Source organism: Cebus imitator, unplaced genomic scaffold (assembly GCF_001604975.1).
Source record: "Cebus imitator isolate Cc_AM_T3 unplaced genomic scaffold, Cebus_imitator-1.0 Scaffold134, whole genome shotgun sequence".
Taxonomy (NCBI): Eukaryota; Metazoa; Chordata; class Mammalia; order Primates; family Cebidae; genus Cebus; species Cebus imitator.
In genome coordinates this window covers 4,993,351-5,011,998 of record NW_016107449.1, presented here as the reverse complement: position 1 = coordinate 5,011,998, position 18,648 = coordinate 4,993,351, and the positions used below count along the sequence as shown (strand labels likewise).

At 43.5% G+C, this 18,648-nt stretch overlaps 1 protein-coding gene across 4 annotated transcripts in view; it reads left to right on the top strand.

Moving 5' to 3' along the window:
* The window catches only part of CFAP61 (cilia and flagella associated protein 61), a 302,253-nt gene that overhangs the window by 245,055 nt on the left and 38,550 nt on the right, over positions 1 to 18,648 (top strand). For all 4 annotated transcript variants that reach the window (XM_017541511.2, XM_017541510.2, XM_037743091.1 and 1 more), the window contains one exon: positions 1,335 to 1,540. In XM_017541511.2, the coding sequence (XP_017397000.1) occupies positions 1,335 to 1,540 (206 nt within the window). The remainder of the gene's footprint in view (positions 1 to 1,334; positions 1,541 to 18,648) is intronic.

The following is an 18,648-nucleotide window of genomic DNA, read 5'->3' as shown; positions in this document are numbered from 1 at the left end:
AAATGCGTTGCCCTCCATTATGGGGGGCATTGTTTTGTTGGATAATATTTTAATGAGTTTGGATTTTTTTAAGCACTTTGTTATGTTGTTAGATTTCCCATCTATCCATCCATTTCTATAAATGAAGGACCACTTCCATCTCCCTTGAAGTACCATCCTCCAGCCCAGTTGTTCCTCCCCGCAAACGCCCAGTTTCTCACACACATACCTGGGGTTGGCCCAGGACTCACCCATCGTGCCTCCTGTATATCTCGCCTTGTACCTTTACAGCCGGCTGAGTCCCCCCAAGGGCTTTGCCATGTGATACCCAGACACCCACCAGTTGCCTGTATTTATTTAAAAGTTAAACCGTGTGTCCTTGTTTAGACAAAATCCCCAGGTGATGTCCAGAACTAAGTAAATGTTTGGGATCCAGGCGGTCCAAATTGCCTTGGATTTCTAAATGCCACATTCAAGTTCGGAAGAGAAGCTTAAATCTATATACACTCAGAAAACATTTATTGAGCGTTACTGTGTACTGAGGTCAGAGTCGAGGGCTGTAGTGAAGGTTCAGCCACCTCCCGCAAAACCCACGTTTGTCCACAGAGGCTTCCCACTGCCTGAGCCAGTGGGGAGCTGTCCGGGGCCCAAATAGAAAAAGTTATCGTGGCATGGAATTGGAGCAGCATCTATCCTTGTCACTTGGGCTCATGTGGCAGTTGTAGCTGGTTTCTACGGGACAGAAAGTCACGAATCCACACCTTCAGCAATTTATAAACTAGAAAGCCACTTGCAGAATGTGTATTTGTATCTCCCGTAGCCTTGAACGTCCTTCCTGGGAACAGATCTTTTCAAATGACTGACGCTGCCCAATTCCTGCCATCAGGCATGGCCTTTTATGTGTTTCTTTTGTTCAAGTAAGCTTGAAAATAACTGAAATTATTTCTGATCAGTTTTGACTAGGAGGTTTTTCTCAGAATGATGCTGTGGAAGCTAAGAAATTTAACAGTGTTAAAACACCTCAGAGGAGAGAATAAACCCAGTTCCACTTATTAGCTGGGTGTGCAGTATTAATAGAGGATGGGTTGTAACCTAGCAACTAGTTTAGAAACACAGAACAAGGCAATCACAGTTTAAAATATCCTGAAGAACATTTAGTCACTGAGTCCAAGTATGTGGTTTCTGACACACTGTTACCTTCTGCTGAGCTTGGTCAATATCTATTACTGTTATTTGCAACGAAGGATAAGATATAACCTGTCTGTTATATTTGAAAAAATAAACTGCTATGATAAAGTTCCTAAAATTCAGACATGTTTCTAATGTTGTTTTTCTGATCCACATCCCGCCTCCAGGGTTTACAAATAGTAACTGGTAGTGCAGAAAATGGGACTTACTTCCGAATTCATATTAACAAGTATAAAATGGTGGAAACCATCACATGCCTTTCTAAGGAGCCCTTCCCCGCCTCCAACTACATCCGCCTGTTTGGCCAGCATGAGCAGCTCCTCAACAACCTGTGTGCTCGGTACAATGAAAACCTGATCACAGATCTCTATAGGTAAGTTGGACGTTGCATTTCACTATGGGGAAATACAAACATATATAACGTCTCATGAATGAGGGACGTGTGTTGTGATGTACCAGAGAGCAAAACGGGAATCGCTGAGAGAAGCCAAGTGGCAGAAGTTTCATTCTAACGAAGAACATCTGAGGCTAATGTGGGCTGGGAAGCAGTGAGTCACAGGAGGGAGGACATGGACTCCAGATGTATCCACACATGGCCCCTGTGGCCATACCAGGGCCTGGACCCCAGGTACAACCAAGCCCCCCATGGACAGGCTCGGAGGAGATGATATTCAAGTCCCTTTCCACGTGGGACTGTCAAGAGCAGTGGTCAGAAATGCCGGAGGTAGATTTGGGAACAGCATGTGGAAGGGTCTGATCCTGATGGGACTCATGGGACAGGTGTTGTGACTCCAGCCTTCCTCCTCATGGCATGTGTTCAGGCAGGCTCAGGGTGGCCATTTGTCCAGGGTATTGTTAAGGGAATTCCTACACTGACAGGCTGGGGAGACTTGAAACCTTAGTCTTTTGAAACTCTTGAGACACACTTCATCCTATCCAATAGGAAGGCATAGAATTTCCAAGTGGAAATCTACCTCTAAATGTAGCCTGCTTCTTAGCAAAGTTAGGAGACTTTCCCTCTATTCACAAAGCAAGGTGTTGCAGAGCCAGCACTAGATACAAACGTGAATGAAAACCGTGCAGTTCCAGTGTTCTCAACACCCATAGAAGCAATTGCCAGGATAGCCAACAATCTCTCTTGCCTCTTAAATTTTTTTAAATTGTAGAATGCATCATACAAATAAAAAAGTATGTGAAGTATGTATGGACTTTAAAGGGAAAAATAATGCTGGAACTCTACGGGTCCACTGCCTAGTGAAGAAATAATGCCTTATATTAGCAGGCAGGAAGTCCCTCTCTCATCACCCCACCATCTCCTAGGAGATAGCCACTGTCCTGAAGTTTGAGTTTTTCATTCTGTTGCCTATAAAGCAAGGATCACTGAACTTCTTCTATAAAGGGCAGATATAGCCTCAGTTGCAAGTCCTCAACTCTGCATTTGTAGTGAGAAAGAAGCCATAGATGATGTGTAAACAAATGGACACAGCTGCGTCCCAAGAAAGCTTCATTCGCCAAGATGGGCATTGGGCCGGATTTGCTCTCAGTCGTACTTTGTCAACCGTTGTTTTAAAGATGTGTACATAGACACGTGTGATTTCCTAAATAATATTTGAGTTTGCCTTGCCTACTTCTGACTCAGTTTATAGCTTATCAAAGAAAGCGAGTGTTCAGTTTGCACTGTGTTGGTGAGAACCATCCAGGATGATGTCTGTAGCTGTGGTTCATTCATTCTCCCTGCTGTGTGGTATTCCATCATGTAATGGTCACGATTCAGCCATAGATTTTCCTGTTGACTGTGTTGACACTGGTTCCGGTTCAGGGCCATTACGGTCGGACGTTGTGAACGTTGTGGACGTACCTCATGTGCAGAAACTCTCTAGATATCCTAGTCCTAGAACTGCCGGGTCACAGGACATGCACATCTTCAGCTTCACTAGTTGATGCCCAGATGTTTCCCAAGTGTGGTCACGTGCCATATAGACTTTCCAGTCAACAATGAACTACATATACAATCGTGGTCCCATAAGATAATAATGAAACTGAAAAATTTCCATCTCCAAGGGCCACCTTCCTATCGCCTAACACAACACATGAGCCACGTGTTTTGTGTGATGCTGAGGTGACCAAACCTACTGTACTGCCCCGTTGGTGTAAAAGTATAGCACACAGTTATGTTCACTGCAGAACACTTCAAATGGTAATAAGTAACCGTGTTACTGGTTTATGTATTTAATAGATTATACATTTGATTGTTATTTTCAAGTGTATGCCTTCTACTTATGAGAAAAGGTTAACTCAGTCTCAGATAGGTCCTTTGAGGGGTATTCAGAAGGCATTACTGTCACAGGAGATGGCAGCTCCATGTGTGTTATTGCCCCTGAAGCCCTTCCAGTGGGGCAAGATGTGGAAGGGAAGACAGTGATCTTGAGGTCCTGACCCTGTGTAGGCCTAGGATAATGTGTGTGTCTGTGTCTTGGTTTTTAACAAAAAGTTTAAAATGTAAAAAATAAAATTGTAAATAGAAAAAACTGCATAGAATAAGGACACGAATATTTTTGAATAGCTATACAATGTGCTATGGGGGTTTTTTGTTTGTTTTCTTTTTGTTTTTGAGATGGAGTCTTGCTGTTGCCCAGGCTGGAGTGCAGTGGCATAATCTGGGTTCATAGAAGCCTCCACCTCCTGGCTTCAAGTGATTCCCCTGCCTCAGCCTCTCAAATTGCTGGGATTACAGGCATGTGCCACCACATCTGGCTAATTTTTGCATTTTCAGTAGAGACAGAGTTTCACCATGTTGGCCAGGCTGGTCTCAAACTCCCAACCTCAGGTGATCCACCCGCCTTGGCCTCCCAAAGTGCTGGGATTACAGGAATGAGCCACCACGCCCGGCCTTGTGCTTGTGTTTTAAGCTAAGTGCTATTATTACAAAAGAGTCAAAAAGTTGTAACAAAATAAGATTATGAAGTACAAAGAGTAAGCTAAGGTTATCTTATTATTAAAGAATAAGAAAGATAGAAAAACACATTTCTATAAATTTAGTGTAGACTAAATGTACTGTTTATAGTATCTTCAGTATTATATGGTAATGTCCGAGGCCTTCACACTCACCGCTCACTCACTCACTAACTAGAGCAACTTCCAGTCCTGTAAGCTCCGTTCATGGTAAGTACCCTCTACAGGTATAATCTTCTAAAATGCTTTATACCATATTTTTGCTGTACCTTTTCTATGTTTAGATACACAAACAGTTACCATGGAGTTACAATTGCCTACGGTATTCAGTGCAAAAACTTGTGCAAGTTTGTAGCCTAGGAGCAACAGGGGCATACTCGACAGGTGTGTGGTAGTAGGCTAGACCATCTAGGTTTGTGTAAGTGCACTCACGGATGGTTGCCAGCAATGCGTTTCTCAGGACCTGTTCCCGTCATTAGGTGACACATGACTGTCGTATTTATTTATTTATATTTTATTGCATTTTAGGTTTGGGGCTACATGTGAAGAACATGGAAGATTGTTGCATAGGCACACACATGGCAGTGTGATTTGCTGCCTTCCTTCCCATCACCTATATCTGGCATTTCTCCCCATGTTATCCCTCCCCAACTCCCTACCCCCCACTGTCCCTCCCCTTGTTCCCCCCACAGACCCCAGTGTGTGATGCTCCCCTCCCTGTGTCCATGTTTTCTCATTGTTCAACACCTGCCTGTGAGTGAGAACACGTGGTGTTTGATTTTCGGTACTTGTGTCAGTTTGCTGAGAATGATGGTTTCCAGGTTCATCCATGTCCCTACAAAGGACACAAACTCATCGTTTTTTATGGCTGCATAGTATTCCATGGTGTATATGTGCCACATTTTCCCTGTCCAGTCTATCATCCATGGGCATTTGGGTTGGTTCCAGGTCTTTGCTATTGTAAACAGTGCTGCAATGAACATTCGTGTGAATGTGTCCTTATAAGAGAATGATTTATAATCCTTTGGATATATACCCAATAATGGGATTGCTGGGTCAAATGGAATTGCTATTTCTAGGTCCTTGAGGAATCGCCACATCGTCTTCCACAATGGTTGAACTAATTTACACTCCCACCAACAGTGTAAAAGTGTTCCTATTTCTCCACATCCTCTCCAGCATCTGTTGTCTCCAGATATTTTAATGATCGCCATTCTAACTGGTGTGAGATGGTATCTCAGTGTCATTTTGATTTGCATTTCTCTACTGACCAGTGATGATGAGCATTTTTTCATTTGTTTGTTGGCCTCATATATGTCTTCTTTTGTAAAGTGTCTGTTCATATCGTTTGCCTACTTTTGGATGGGTTTGTTTGTTTTTTTCTTGTAAATCTGTTTAAGTTCTTTGTAGATTCTGGATATTAGCCCTTTGTCAGATGGGTAGATTGCAAAAATTTTTTCCCATTCTCTTGGTTGCTGGTTCACTCTAATGACTGTTTCTTTTGCTATACAGAAGCTCTGGAGTTTGATTAGGTCCCATGACTGTCATATTTATTTAAACTTTTCCCAGCAGTGAATGAGAGCTCCTCTTGCACCACAGACCTGCCAAACCTTGGTACTGTTAAATTTGGCCAGTCTAGTGGCACACAAAGTTATCCTCCCGGGGCTTTAATGTACCCTTCTCCACTTAATGATGCAGTTAACTGCCTTTTCATTTGTTCATGGGTCATTTGTGGTAGTTTCTGTGAAATGCTGATTCATATTTGTTCACGGAGTGGGGGTGTCTTCTCATTATTGATTCACAGTAGTCATTTATAAACAAATTGGGGAGAAACTTGTGTTGGTTATATATTTTTAACCAACTTTGAAGCTTGTCTTTTTGCTTTCTTTATGATGTCAACAATATTCTTAATTTAATAGAATGTTTGCCTTCTTCAAGAGCATCTTGGACACTTTTGTCCTTTCCCTCTTATAATAGTTTTGTAATCAACTTGTCAAGATCCATGACAAGCCCCATTGGATTTGATAAGAAATGCATTAAATCATAGATCAATTAGGCAAGAATTGACATCTTTGATATTCAGTCCAATATCATAACATAGTATAGCTCTCAATTTAAGTATTCTTTAATGTCTTTCAATAAAGGTTTATCATTTTATCCATGAATGGCTTGCACAGTTTCTGTTTCATATGATCCAAGATGCTTTATATTGTTATAAATATCATTTTTTATGAATTGCTGCTTTTGTATAGAAATTCACTAATTTTTGGATGGTTCTGTATCCTGGAAATCTGAGATAATTTACCTATTGATTTTTAGATTTTCCAAATAGAAAAATATCATCTGCAAATAGTGACAGCTTCATTTCTTCTTTTCCAACTTTTATAATATTTATTTTCTTTTCTCACCTTACTGCACTGGCTAAGATTTGTAATAAAAAGATCGGCCAGGTGCGGTAGCTCACACCTGTAATCCCAGCACTTTGGGAGGCCGAGGCAGGCAGATCACCGTAGATTGGGAGTTTGAGACCAGTTCGGCCAAGATGGGAAAACCCCCTCTCTACTAAAAATGCGAAAATTAGCTGGGTGTGCTGGCTTGTACCTGTAATCCCAGCTACTCGAGAGGCTGGAGCATGAGAATCACTTGAATCCGGGAGGCAGAGGTTGCGATGAGCTGAGATTGCTCCACTGCACTCCAGCCTGGGTGAAAGAGTAAGATTTTTGTCTCAAAAATAAATAAATAAATATAAAAAGTGGAGTAGGGGTAGTGAGGGATGGCACCTTTGCACCATTCTTAATCTGAAAGAGGAAGGGGTCAAGATTAAGTGTGTAATCGTTGCCATATGTGTTTTTTATAGATGTTCTTTATGGGATTAAGAAAGTTCCTTTTGATTACTGGTTTTGTAAGCATTCTTATCATAAATGGATTTTTATTTTTATTTTTCAGAAAGGGTACTTAGTCCCTGAAAACTTTTATGTGTAAGGATACCTTCCTGATGCTTTCAAATATAAACTACGTATTGTTAAGTATTAAACGTCAAAATCATGAGCTGTCCCTCCTCAAATCTTTGTAGACTTGGCTCCAATATTTATCTTAAATAATGAAAAACACAAATATTTTTAAAACGAATTCATTTGCTCCTTCGCTTATATATAGGGTTTTATTGTTGTGGTCAACCTTACCCAAAATATTTTAGTTAGGGGAGAATCAGTTGTTTGTTACAGAAAGCTTTTGGTTGGTGGGGAATGATATGCTAAGACTTTCTGGAAAAAAAAAAATATTTCACATTTGACCGTATTCAAAGTCCTACCTGGTTTGCTTCTTTCTAAATAGAAGGTGATTCTGAAACAGACGGACTTGGTGAGTTTGAGACTACAACAGGTGCTGCTGTTAACTGACGATAGTAATCATTTCAAAAGTTAATTAGATTTGAGATGAGTGTTTGGGGTGGCAAAACAGGGTGACAGCGGATATCAGGAGGTGCCGATGGACGTCATCTGAAAGGAGCAGGGGCAGGAAGGTGGCTGCCAGTCATTTCTAAGTGAGTCCTGAGAGTAGCGCTGCGCCTTGTCAGTGGCTCCAGGCTGTGCTCGTAGGCACATGCAGCTGCGGCCACATTCTTCTCAAGTGCCACGAAATGCTGCCAGGTCCTAGTGCTCATTTTTGGCCCAGCACTCCTACCCTGTCTGTTGTCAGACCAGCTGGCGAGGCTCTTTCCAAGCAGGGTGAATGGTTGAGCTGATTTTGGCCGCGATATGATTACCGATTGTTTTCCTGACCTTGGCAGCGTCAGCACCCTCTCTTGTTCAGAACAGGCACGTTTTATTTGCACACTTCCATCCGCCGTGGCTGCTCGCTGCTGCCAGGAAGGCTGACAGTTAACCAGCTGCACGGTTCTTCTGCAAGTTAGGCACGACTTCAGTTCAGTTCCTCTCCGCGTTCGGAGAAACCCTCTGGATCCTTCCTCTCCACCTCCCCCTATCTATTCTCACTCCGTCGAGGGCCAAAGCAGCGCAGGCACTAGCTGTGCCAGTGGGAGCCGTGGCAGCCCTGAGGGTCAGGTGTTGCTGTGGTAGCCGAGGCCTCCCCGGCAGACCCTGGCTGCCTGCGAGGGGCTCACTTGGAGCCATATGGGGACACGAGGTGGCGGCCGAGCTGTCAGCCACCATGAGACACAGGCAGACAGCTGTCACGGGACCACAATAAGCGAAGGTTCTGCCGCCCAGGCTGGCTTGGATTCCACCGATATTTTATTCTTTGTTTTCACCTCTGAGTGCCAGTACAAACCACTGGCACTGAAGAGAGAGAGAACTAATCCACCATTGGTGACTGTGTGTGTGTGTGTGTGTGTGTGTGTGTGTGTGTGTGAAAGAGAGAGAGAGGGAGAGGGAGAGAGAGAGAGGGAGAGAGAGAGAGAGAGGGTTGATCAATTGATTGATTTACTACTTTGGAAAATGAATAGAGCCAATTTTATATCATTTGTTGCTCTCTGACCCAACCAGCATTTAAAGTCACACAAATATGTTACTAAAAATCTTCCTTTTCCCAATCTTCCCCTTAAAAACATTTCTGTCCCCACAGGCCTCACTCATGCACACTCATACATGTGCACACACTCATGCACACTCACACAACACTCATATCCACTCACACACACGCACAGTCACACGCTCACACACACCTGCACCTTCCTCTCTGAAACCTCGCGGTCCTGTCCTCACCCCCGACAAGTCCTTGGCAGTATTTAGAATGGCAGCACCTTCTGCCCTGCTGAAAATGCTCCTCCCTTCAGGACACTGGGGCAAAAGGAACGTCAATGAGGGTGTGGAGAAGTGGGAAATGGGAGCTGGGTTGGAGAGGAGAGGGAGGCTGAGCGGCTTCCTGAGATGCCGCCTGTCAAGGACTTTAACAAGCCTGTCCCGTGTCTTCTCGGCTTTCTTGACTCTGCTTCATCTTCTTTTAACCCCACTTATTGATGACCCTGCAAAAGAGAGGTCTCACCAACCGAATCTCGCCCTTCTTCACCTTAATTAGCAGTCTGTGCATCCTTTATCCTGGCGATGTGAATAGGTCTTGCCTTAGCTTCTTTGTATGAGCCCATCAGGTACTCACAAACCTTGATTAAACCTTCTCTTTTCACATCTTAATACGCTGAGCTCTCAAAGACTGCCCTGCGCCGCCACCGCCTCCACACACACTCCAGTGGCCTACATTCGGAGACCCAGTGCTGCTGTGCAGTGTTCTCAATGGGGTTCGAGCAGCCCTCTCAAAGGCTGCCGTTACCTTTTTGAACTCAGGCTCCAGTTCTTCCTTTAGAAAAGCCACCCGTGTTATCTGTCTTTGGAGCTGCAAAACAGGATGCTGCCAGCCCATGTGGCCCCCAAATTTATTGATTTGACTCCAGTTGGAATCATTTGATCATGACTGTAACATGTTTTTCTGTTCTCTGTAGTCAGCAGCCTTTTGCTGTGTCCGATATTAAATAGCACACTACATTCCAGGAGACCGTTTTTCCAGGTTTATCAAAATCTTCTTGAACGATGACTGCCCACTCCAGCTTCTCAACTTTTTGGTCCATACCTAAAAGGTGGTGGATGGTAATCCTCCGAATATATCCACCCCCACCTCACCCCACACATGCTTCCCTGCGGCCACACCACTGACCTGCTCTCTGTAGACTCTGTAAAGGTTCCTTTCACTTCAGATCGTGCCAGTTCTGTGTGACAGCCTCGTAAAGAATCCTTTCCCAAATGATTTGCTAAAATCAAAATCCATTCTCTTCCTTTTGCTTCCCACTCATTCAATTACAGGCTATTTCTTCGCCCTCATAAAAGGCAATCGAGGTCAGTTTGCTCACATACTCTGGGGATTCCTCACTGATCACACCTTGGCCTCCTTGCTCCAACAGGCAGATCCCTACCCAGAGATGCTTCTCCTACTATTCCACAGGCCACGAGGCCAAACTCAAATTTTTGAACCTTACTTGTTCCCAAGATGGTCAACCTTAGATCTGGAAGTGTAGACCAAGGAGGAGGCCAGAGTCCGCTGGCCACAAAGTGTATCCGTTCTTATCGACGGTCCTGTTTTCCGATCTTTTCTAGTGTATGTTACCTTCTCACATCTTCCCACTATGGCATTTGTGTGGTACTAACCTTTCCTGAGATGAAAGGTGAGGCCGTATTTGAACTGCCCTGAAGTTATAGCCAGCACATGTCCCTCCAGATATTCATGCCAAAGATTATAGTGTGGAAGAACACACTCAACCATTTGCATAGTCCAAAATGAATGTTCGGAGAAATGAACACAGGGAGTTCTGTGTGAAGTATGAACTTTTAAAAACCTACCTCATTTACCATGAAAATAGCACTTGGCGTATCATGTTAGGATTTATTGGAAAGGCTTGGATTGAGATTTTTTTTTATGGTTTTGAGGTATCAGGAATGTATAAATTCTGGTTTCAAGTGCCTCAGTCTCACTAGTGTTAGTAAGAATGTTTGCCTGGAGGACAGTGCCTGTGAATGACTGAAAGAAACATGAGTATCCCCTCTAACAGCCAAGATTTTGTTTTATGGTTAAGGCTTTTATTACCGAGAATGTAAGAAATGAATGAGGAAATTGAGCCCCGGTTAACATCAATCTGAAGTTGGGAATGAGGGGGGAGCCTCTGCCTATTAACAGGTAACTCTCCACCAGGATTCCTCACCCCGCTTGGTCAACGTGCACTCCCACAGTCCTTACACCACCCTTCCTGGCAGCAGAGGAAGGCGTTGGCATTCTCCCTGGCTGTGCAAGAAAACCAGTGCTTTCATTATTTGAAAGGAAATGTGTACATTTAAATCACATATTAATACTCGGGGTGGAGAGTTTCAGCACAGGGATGGCCCTGCATCCCAGAAGACCGTGCTGAAATGTGAGCTGTACATAGGACAAATCACATGCAGTGTGAAACACACTTCATACATGCCTGTTGGCCCATATCTGCAATATTACTAAAAACAAATAAACAAACAAATGAGAAAAAAACCTCAACTTTTCACCAAGCTTTATAAAAACAAAGAAACACTTCATGGTGAGCCCACCACTGCCACCTCTCAGTTACCTCTCGCTGCCCCGCCCCCCGCCTTCTTACCTGCCACCCTGACCACCCTCTTTGTCCTGTGACCCGGTGCCCGCTTGGTATATATCTTAAGAGAATTTACTTTGAAACTCCTACAATCTGTAAAAGCAAATCATCACTTCCCTTTCCTTAGTGTGGAAAGGACACTAGACTAAGACCAACAGAGGGGTCAAATTCCTGCGTTCCTGCTTATCAGCTTTGTGAACTTGAACAAGCCATTTAATCTCATTGAACATTAGTTTCCTCACGAATAAGATGGAGATGTAATCCATGATAAATCTTCCCACGTCATGGAATAAAAGTATACGTTGGGCCGGGAGCGGTGACTCGTTGCTGGAATACCAGCCCTTTGGGAGGCCAAGGAAGGTGGATCACAAGATCAAGAGATCAAGATCATCCTGGCCAACGTGGTGAAACCCCGTCTCTATTAAAAATAAAAAAATTAGCTGGGCATGATGGTGCATGCCTGTAGTCCCAGCTACTCAGGAGACTGAGGCAGGAGAATCACTTGAACCTGGGAGATGGAGGCTGTGTTGAGCTGAGATTGTGCCACTGTACTCCAGCCTGGGCAACAGACCGAGACTCTGTCTCAAAAAAAAAAAGTATATTTAATGGAAACTAAAGTACAAGTGCAAAAAGTTTTTTGAAGTATGTAAAGTACTACACAAGGGCAGAGTTTTGTAATGACTTTAACTCGTGTGTTCATGTGCACTACACGTCAATATTAGCCTTTATGGAGAGACAGAAACACTTCCAGCCTTTTATGCGGTATTCCCTCCCCCTCCCAAATTAATACAAATTTAGGAAAATGCAGTGCTTCCTTTAATAATTTAAATGAGCAAATGCATTAAATTGAGTTAGTGTATGTGCTTGCTATATCTTATTTTGAAAATTGTGTGGTAGTATATGTTGAATATGATTGTTTTCAGTCATGGGCTAAGAAAATAATTTCTTTAAAGAGAGGTCATTATCAATAATTAAATAAGTGAGAAATCTGGTGCTTTACTTAGAATAAATGTGCTGAGTCAATAATGTACCTCCAGGGCACTTTATAGCAAAGGGATGGATCAAATGCTTCTACATAAGCTTCACTTAAAAATGATTTCATTTCAAGCCACTGGACACCCAAAGCAGACTAGGTCCTGAATCCCATTTAAAATTTCAAATTAAGAGCTGTTTGAGTTGTAAAGTGTGTCTAGAATCTAATATCATACAGTTTTAAAAGCTGCTTTGGAACATTGTTTCATGCATTGTCAATAATCACAAATACTTTAGACCTGCACTGTCCACAGTAGTCAACTGCCCCATGTGACAAGTGGCTACCATATCAGACAGCAGAAAATAGAACATCTCCATTGTTGTGGAAAGCTGTGTTGGATGGTGCTGCTGTAGACCAGTCACCTCCACGGAATTTGTAGAGGGTCCGTTGGACGCAGCATCTATGAACAATCATTCCCTAAAATGCTAATGGCCAGCCCTATTTGGGTCCGAGTTTCAGACATGCCAGTGTGGTAGCGAACAGATGCATACTCAGTAAGGACCCAATGGAGACGGAGGAGGTGATTTCTCTCCGTGCCTGCTTTTGTGGGGTCAGTTAAAGAACATTCTCCCCAGATCATGTCCCAGAGGTGTACAGATGGGGAAGGGGGCAGTTGTAGGAGAAGGGGCAGAGCTTTCTGGGGCACTTGTTTATTCTACAGGCCTTACAAGGTCTGTAACATTCGGCCTTGCTAGGTAAGATAAAAATTCCATCTCATCCTATCCGTGTACTTGTTTGAAGCTCAGCTGGCCAACCCCAGGCAGCCTGGCACTTCCCTGCCAGAGATATCAAGACAACCTTGGTTACTAACATCTTGCCTTGTTATCAGAGCTCAAGTCTTGATCTGGGGTTTAGGAATGCTGACTGATGTGCTCAGAACTGACTTCGGTCCCTCTGCACATCTTTATAAAACTGCCGTTCTTTTCAAACCTGTGCAGCAGGAGTTAAAGTCCTTTATAGATTTTCTTCCTCCATTTCATTACATATCCATCTGGCAGCATGTGGTTGAGGGTTATTATTTATGAGTTTAAAATAATAGCTGATGAGCCGTGGTTATCTTGAAGGCTGCTAAGCTGCTTTAATATAAATACTTTTTGCTGAACTCCAACAAATGAGTTGTTTTATTGTTGTTGGAACTGTGAAAATAAATTCTTCTCCTTCCCCCCAGACCTGAGTCTTTGTAGGGTTCTTTTTGAGGGCTACTTAATTAAGCATATTTGTTTAATTTAAAAATTTTTCCACTACAAAAGCAATATGTGTTTATTACAGAAAATGTAGAAAAATATTTCCAACGCAGAGTAGAATATAAAACCTATGCCGGAGCCCACTACCCAGAACCTATTTCAGATGATTGCATCAGGAGATGAAAAGGACTTCAGGGGAACTGCTGTTTGCTCCTAGAAGTAAGACCTGCAGCAAGCTTGCAAACAGCACAGCTCTCCTCCCTGGGAACCCAGGAGCCAGGTAGACCCTACCTACAGCCCTGCACACTTGCCTCGTACAAGGGAGGCAAGTGAGAACCAGAGTGAGCGGGCTTTCCACATGTCACAACCAAGACAGTGGCACCAATAGGACAGGAACCAGAGTTTCCTGGCTCTCTAATTTCCTTCATACAGGACAAATGGGAGTAGGGTTTCCGTCATGCAATGACCATTCTTTAGAAAAAGCAGTTGTTGTGTTTGACTCATCATTTAGCTATCATAAGAAGATTGGCCAAAAACAAAAAATTATGTTTGGGACATGAGAATAATTTTGCTTCTCTGATAAAATACCTCAGGAGATACCCAGGATAATTCATGTGTGGAGGAAGAAAATAGTGGAACTTCTATTTGTATTTTTATCTTAAAAAAAACAAACAAACAGAAATCATGTTTAATAGTATTCAAAGCACACACATGGGTGCCCTCTTGGGCCAGATGGAAGACAGCTGTGCATCCTACATAACCTCAACACACTCACCATAATGGAACAGTGTCACAGCTTGGAGGGGCCAACCTTATTAGTTAGTTTTGTTTTTTGTTTGTTTGCTTGTTTGTTTTAGAGACGGAGTCTCACTCTGTCACCCAGGCTGGAGTGCAATGACACAGTCTTGGCTCACTGCAACTTCTGCCTCCTGGGTTCAAGCTATTCTCCTGCTTCAGTCTCCTGAGTATCTGGGATTACAGGCGTGCACCACCACGTCCTGCTAATTTTTGTATTTTTAGTAGAGACAGGGTTTCACCATGTTGCCCAGGCTGGTCTTGAACTCCTGACCTCAGGTGATTCACCTGCCTTGGCCTCCCAGAGTGCTGGGATTACAGGTGTGAGCCACCACATCCAGCCCATATTAGTTAACTTTGGAACCTACTGCAGCTTTTGTGTATCTGGTTCTGGTCTTAACTAAACTAACTCCCCACAAAATCAACATGAACACTTAATGGATTGTTCAAAAGAAACTACAGATTGCAAAGCCTGGCAAAGCAGGCACACACGAACCAGGAAAGGGCAGGGCCAGCTCATCTCCTCTTCCTCAACCACACTGTGAGTAAGTACCATGGTCATCTCTCAGGTAGGGTTCCATTGCAGACAGCACAATCCTCTCTGGCCTGTTTAAACAGAAAGCAATGTACTGCCTGTTATGGGGGCTTTATGCAATTCCTTGAATGGGCTGGAGGAGCCGGCTTTAGACTGTCTTCCATGAAAAAGTCAGAAAATGGCTCTAGCTGATCTGCCACAGTGAGGAATTTGTGGAAGTGAGAAACTGCCACAACACTTGCCAGTTCCATGGCCAATCCTCTCTGCCATAATCCACACCAGCAAAATGGGTACACTAAGCCCTGATCTCTGCTCCCATGGGATTCTAATACAGCTGACACCAAGTACTGCCACAGCCAGGCTTGCCAGAAAAAGCAAGAAATGCAGTGGACGCATCTCTTCCTCATGGTGTTCCGTGGAGTGGAGGCAGAGTCTCCTTCTCAGGGTGTTCGTGTTCATCCTCCACGTTTCTACATGAAACTCAGTCCCATGTAGAACCTACACTGGACCTGAGTCTGGAAATTGTAGTCTTTCACTTCCCAGCCTGTGGTATTTTGGCTAAATCATGCTACACAGTATCTTGAGTGTGGCTGGCAGAAACAGTCCACAGTATCTCTCTTAGCAAACTAATCAACCTTGACCAGAAGTCAGCCCCCCAAAAATGTAAAACTGTCAAGAAGATCCTTTGGAGTTTGTATTTATATCTACTACCAGTAAGGATAATGGCTGCCCTAAGGTCTGCAAAACCCTTACCCAAAATCCTAGGAGCAGATGTTGTGGAATTCAATAATTGTTTTCAAATTTTGGGGTGAACCAGACTTTGCCTCCCACCTGAATCGACTAAATAGCTGCCAAAATGGAAGAAACAAATTTTTAAAAAGATATTGGACATCAGACAATGAAGGACAGTGATCTTTGAGAGATGGAAAACACGTAAGGTGAACCCGATGGTTGATCCAGCTGATGGCCTTGAGAGAGTTCCCAGCCCACAGCAAAGGGAAGTGGAGCCCAAGGAGAGCCCTAAGTTGAGGAGAGGGAGCTGAGTCTGGGGAGACCAAGGCAGGCAGAGTTGTCAGGACATAGTACTGGAAAGGAGAGTGTTGCACAGAGAGAGAAGCTTGGAGATGTGCAGAAGCCTCCCTGGGAGCATTCAGTTGACTACTGATCTGTCCATGTGGGTGAGGAAACTGCAAGGCAGGGGAAAGAACCACTCAAATGGATTAGAAAAAGCATGACAGCGTCTAATGCTCACACAAGGCTGGGAACGCCGCCTGTTCCCACCAGCCAGACTTGAGAACTTTAAGATGAACGAGGCGATGGGTAGGGTACACAAAAGGGACCCATCTCAGTAGCAGGGAATAACTAATCCTAAACCAAACATTGCACCAGTCCCACCTAACAAGTCATGAATGCAAGACATGAATATATCAAATGCTTTCCAAGTAACTTACCTACATCTGAAAATCAATTTAAGAATGTTTATAGGAGTACTGAAAATTTCCACACCTAACAAAATAATACAACTTCTGACACTAATCAAAAAATTACTGGGAAGGCAAAGAAACAAGAAAATACAACCCACAATGAGGAGAAAAATCAGTCAACAAAACAAATCAGAACTGATGCAGATGTTAGAATTAGCAGACACGCATGTTGAAACTGCTATTATAACTGTATTCCACATGATTAAAAAGGTAAGATGTGGAAGACATATATAAGACTCATATCAAACTTTTGGAGATGAAGCTACAATGTCTGAGATGAGAACTGCACTGAATGGGATTAATTACAGATTAGACCTTGCTGGGAAAAGAAGTAAACTTGAAGACGTATTTGAAACTGCCCAAAATAAAACACACAGAGAAAAAAGAATGTAAAACCATGAGCAGGGTATCAGTGAGGAAGGGGACAACTTCAAGTGGCCTCAAGAAATAATGACCAGAACTTTTCCAAATTTGATGAAAGCCTACAAACCTGAGAAGCTCAATGAATCTCAATCATAAACAACGTAAAGAAAACGACCCCAAGGCATATCATAATCAAACTATTCAAAACCCGTGATAAAGTCTTAAAAGCAACAAGAGACAATAAGCACATTCTTTAAAGAGGAGTGAGATGAAACGACAACAGATTCCTCATCAGAAATAATGCAAGCCAAAAAACAGTGGAGCAATGTTGTTAACATACTGTTTTTCTTTCAAATTTTAGAATGCGTTTATTAGATATTATATAACAGCTCCAGTAGAAGACATGCCATACCCCCCATATTACACTGACCACCCCACCCATGCCAACCAGCATCTCTTGAGTTATTCTTTATCTCATTAGCCTATTTAACTTCTCTATTGGCTTACTCTCTGCCAACTGATAGCCTTACTTATGGCCCCAGTGCTGTGGGCTGAATTATGTCCCCTCACTAAATGTATATATTGAAGCCTTAACCCCCTATGTGGCTGTATCTGGACATAGGGTCTTTAGGAGGTAATTAAGATTTAATGAGATCATAAGGATGGGACCCTTAGGAGAGGAAGAGACAGATCTCTCTCTCACTCTCTCTCTCTATCTCTCTCTGTCATGTGAGGACACAGCAGGAAGGTGGCCATCTACAAACTATAAAGAGAGCCCTCACCAGAACCTGATCATGTTATCACCTTGACCTTGGACTTTCACCATCCAGAACTGTGAGAAATACATTTCTGTGGTTTAAGCCACCCAATCTATAGCATTTTGTTACATCAGCCTGAGCAGGCTGAGAGATGTGCACCTCAAATTCGTTGCTTCTTTGTCTCCTCATAATTCACTAGGCTGTGATGCAGGCAAACAGAGGGCATTGGGCTCTTTCCACTGGCAGATGGTCATTCTGTGCAAGGCCCATGGTACCCACTGGACACTTCTATGTAGCAATGTGGCAATGGCATCCATGTCAGTTAGTCCTGGATTCAGTCCCTGGTTCTGACCTTATACCAGCCTCAAGTTCCTTCTCTAGGCATAAAGGGAGTGTCCTCATTCTCAACAAAGCCAGTAACATGAGTGAAAAGGAGAGAGCATGCCGTGCGTGTCTTAGTCCGTTTTGTGTTGCTATAGTCTCAGCATACCTGAGACTGGGTAATTTGTAAAGACGAGGTTTATTTAGCTCACAGCTCTGCAAGCTGGGAAGTTCAAGGGCAGCATGACCCTGGCTTCTGGTGAGGGCTTCTCTGCGACATCATAACATGGCGGGGAAGGTCAAAAGGGAAATGGCGACATGCAAAGACAGTGCCAAGGGGCATTCTGGCTTCAAAACAGACCGCGCCTGAGGGGACACATCCATTCCCATGAGAACCAGTTCAGCTTCTCAGAGCAAGTACTCATTCACTACCATGAGAATGGCAGCAGCCATTCATGCGGCTTCTGCACCCACCACCCAAACACTTCCCATTGGGCCCCGGCTCCCAACACTGCCACATCAGGGATCAAATTTCAACACCAACACGAGGGCGAGTGAGTGGCTCAAGCCTGTAATTTCAGCACTTTAGGAGACTGAGGGGGAAGGATCACTTGAGCCCAGGCATTATGAGCAGCCTGGGCATGTGCTTCTAGCTAGTCGGAAAAAACAATTAGCAGAGTGTCTTGCTCCTAGCTACTTGAGTAACTGAGGTGAGAGGATCACTTGAGCCTAGGAGGAGGTGGAGGCTGCATTGAGCCTCCCCAGCCTGGGTGACAGAGTGAGACCCCATCTCAAAAAAAAAAAAATTCATCATGAGTTTTGTTGGGGAAAAAGAAAACATATGCAAACCACAAACCATAGCATTGGGGGTCCTTCAGACCTTGTTGAGTGATGCTTTCTGATGCAAATCTCTTTTTTTCTTTTTCTTTTTTT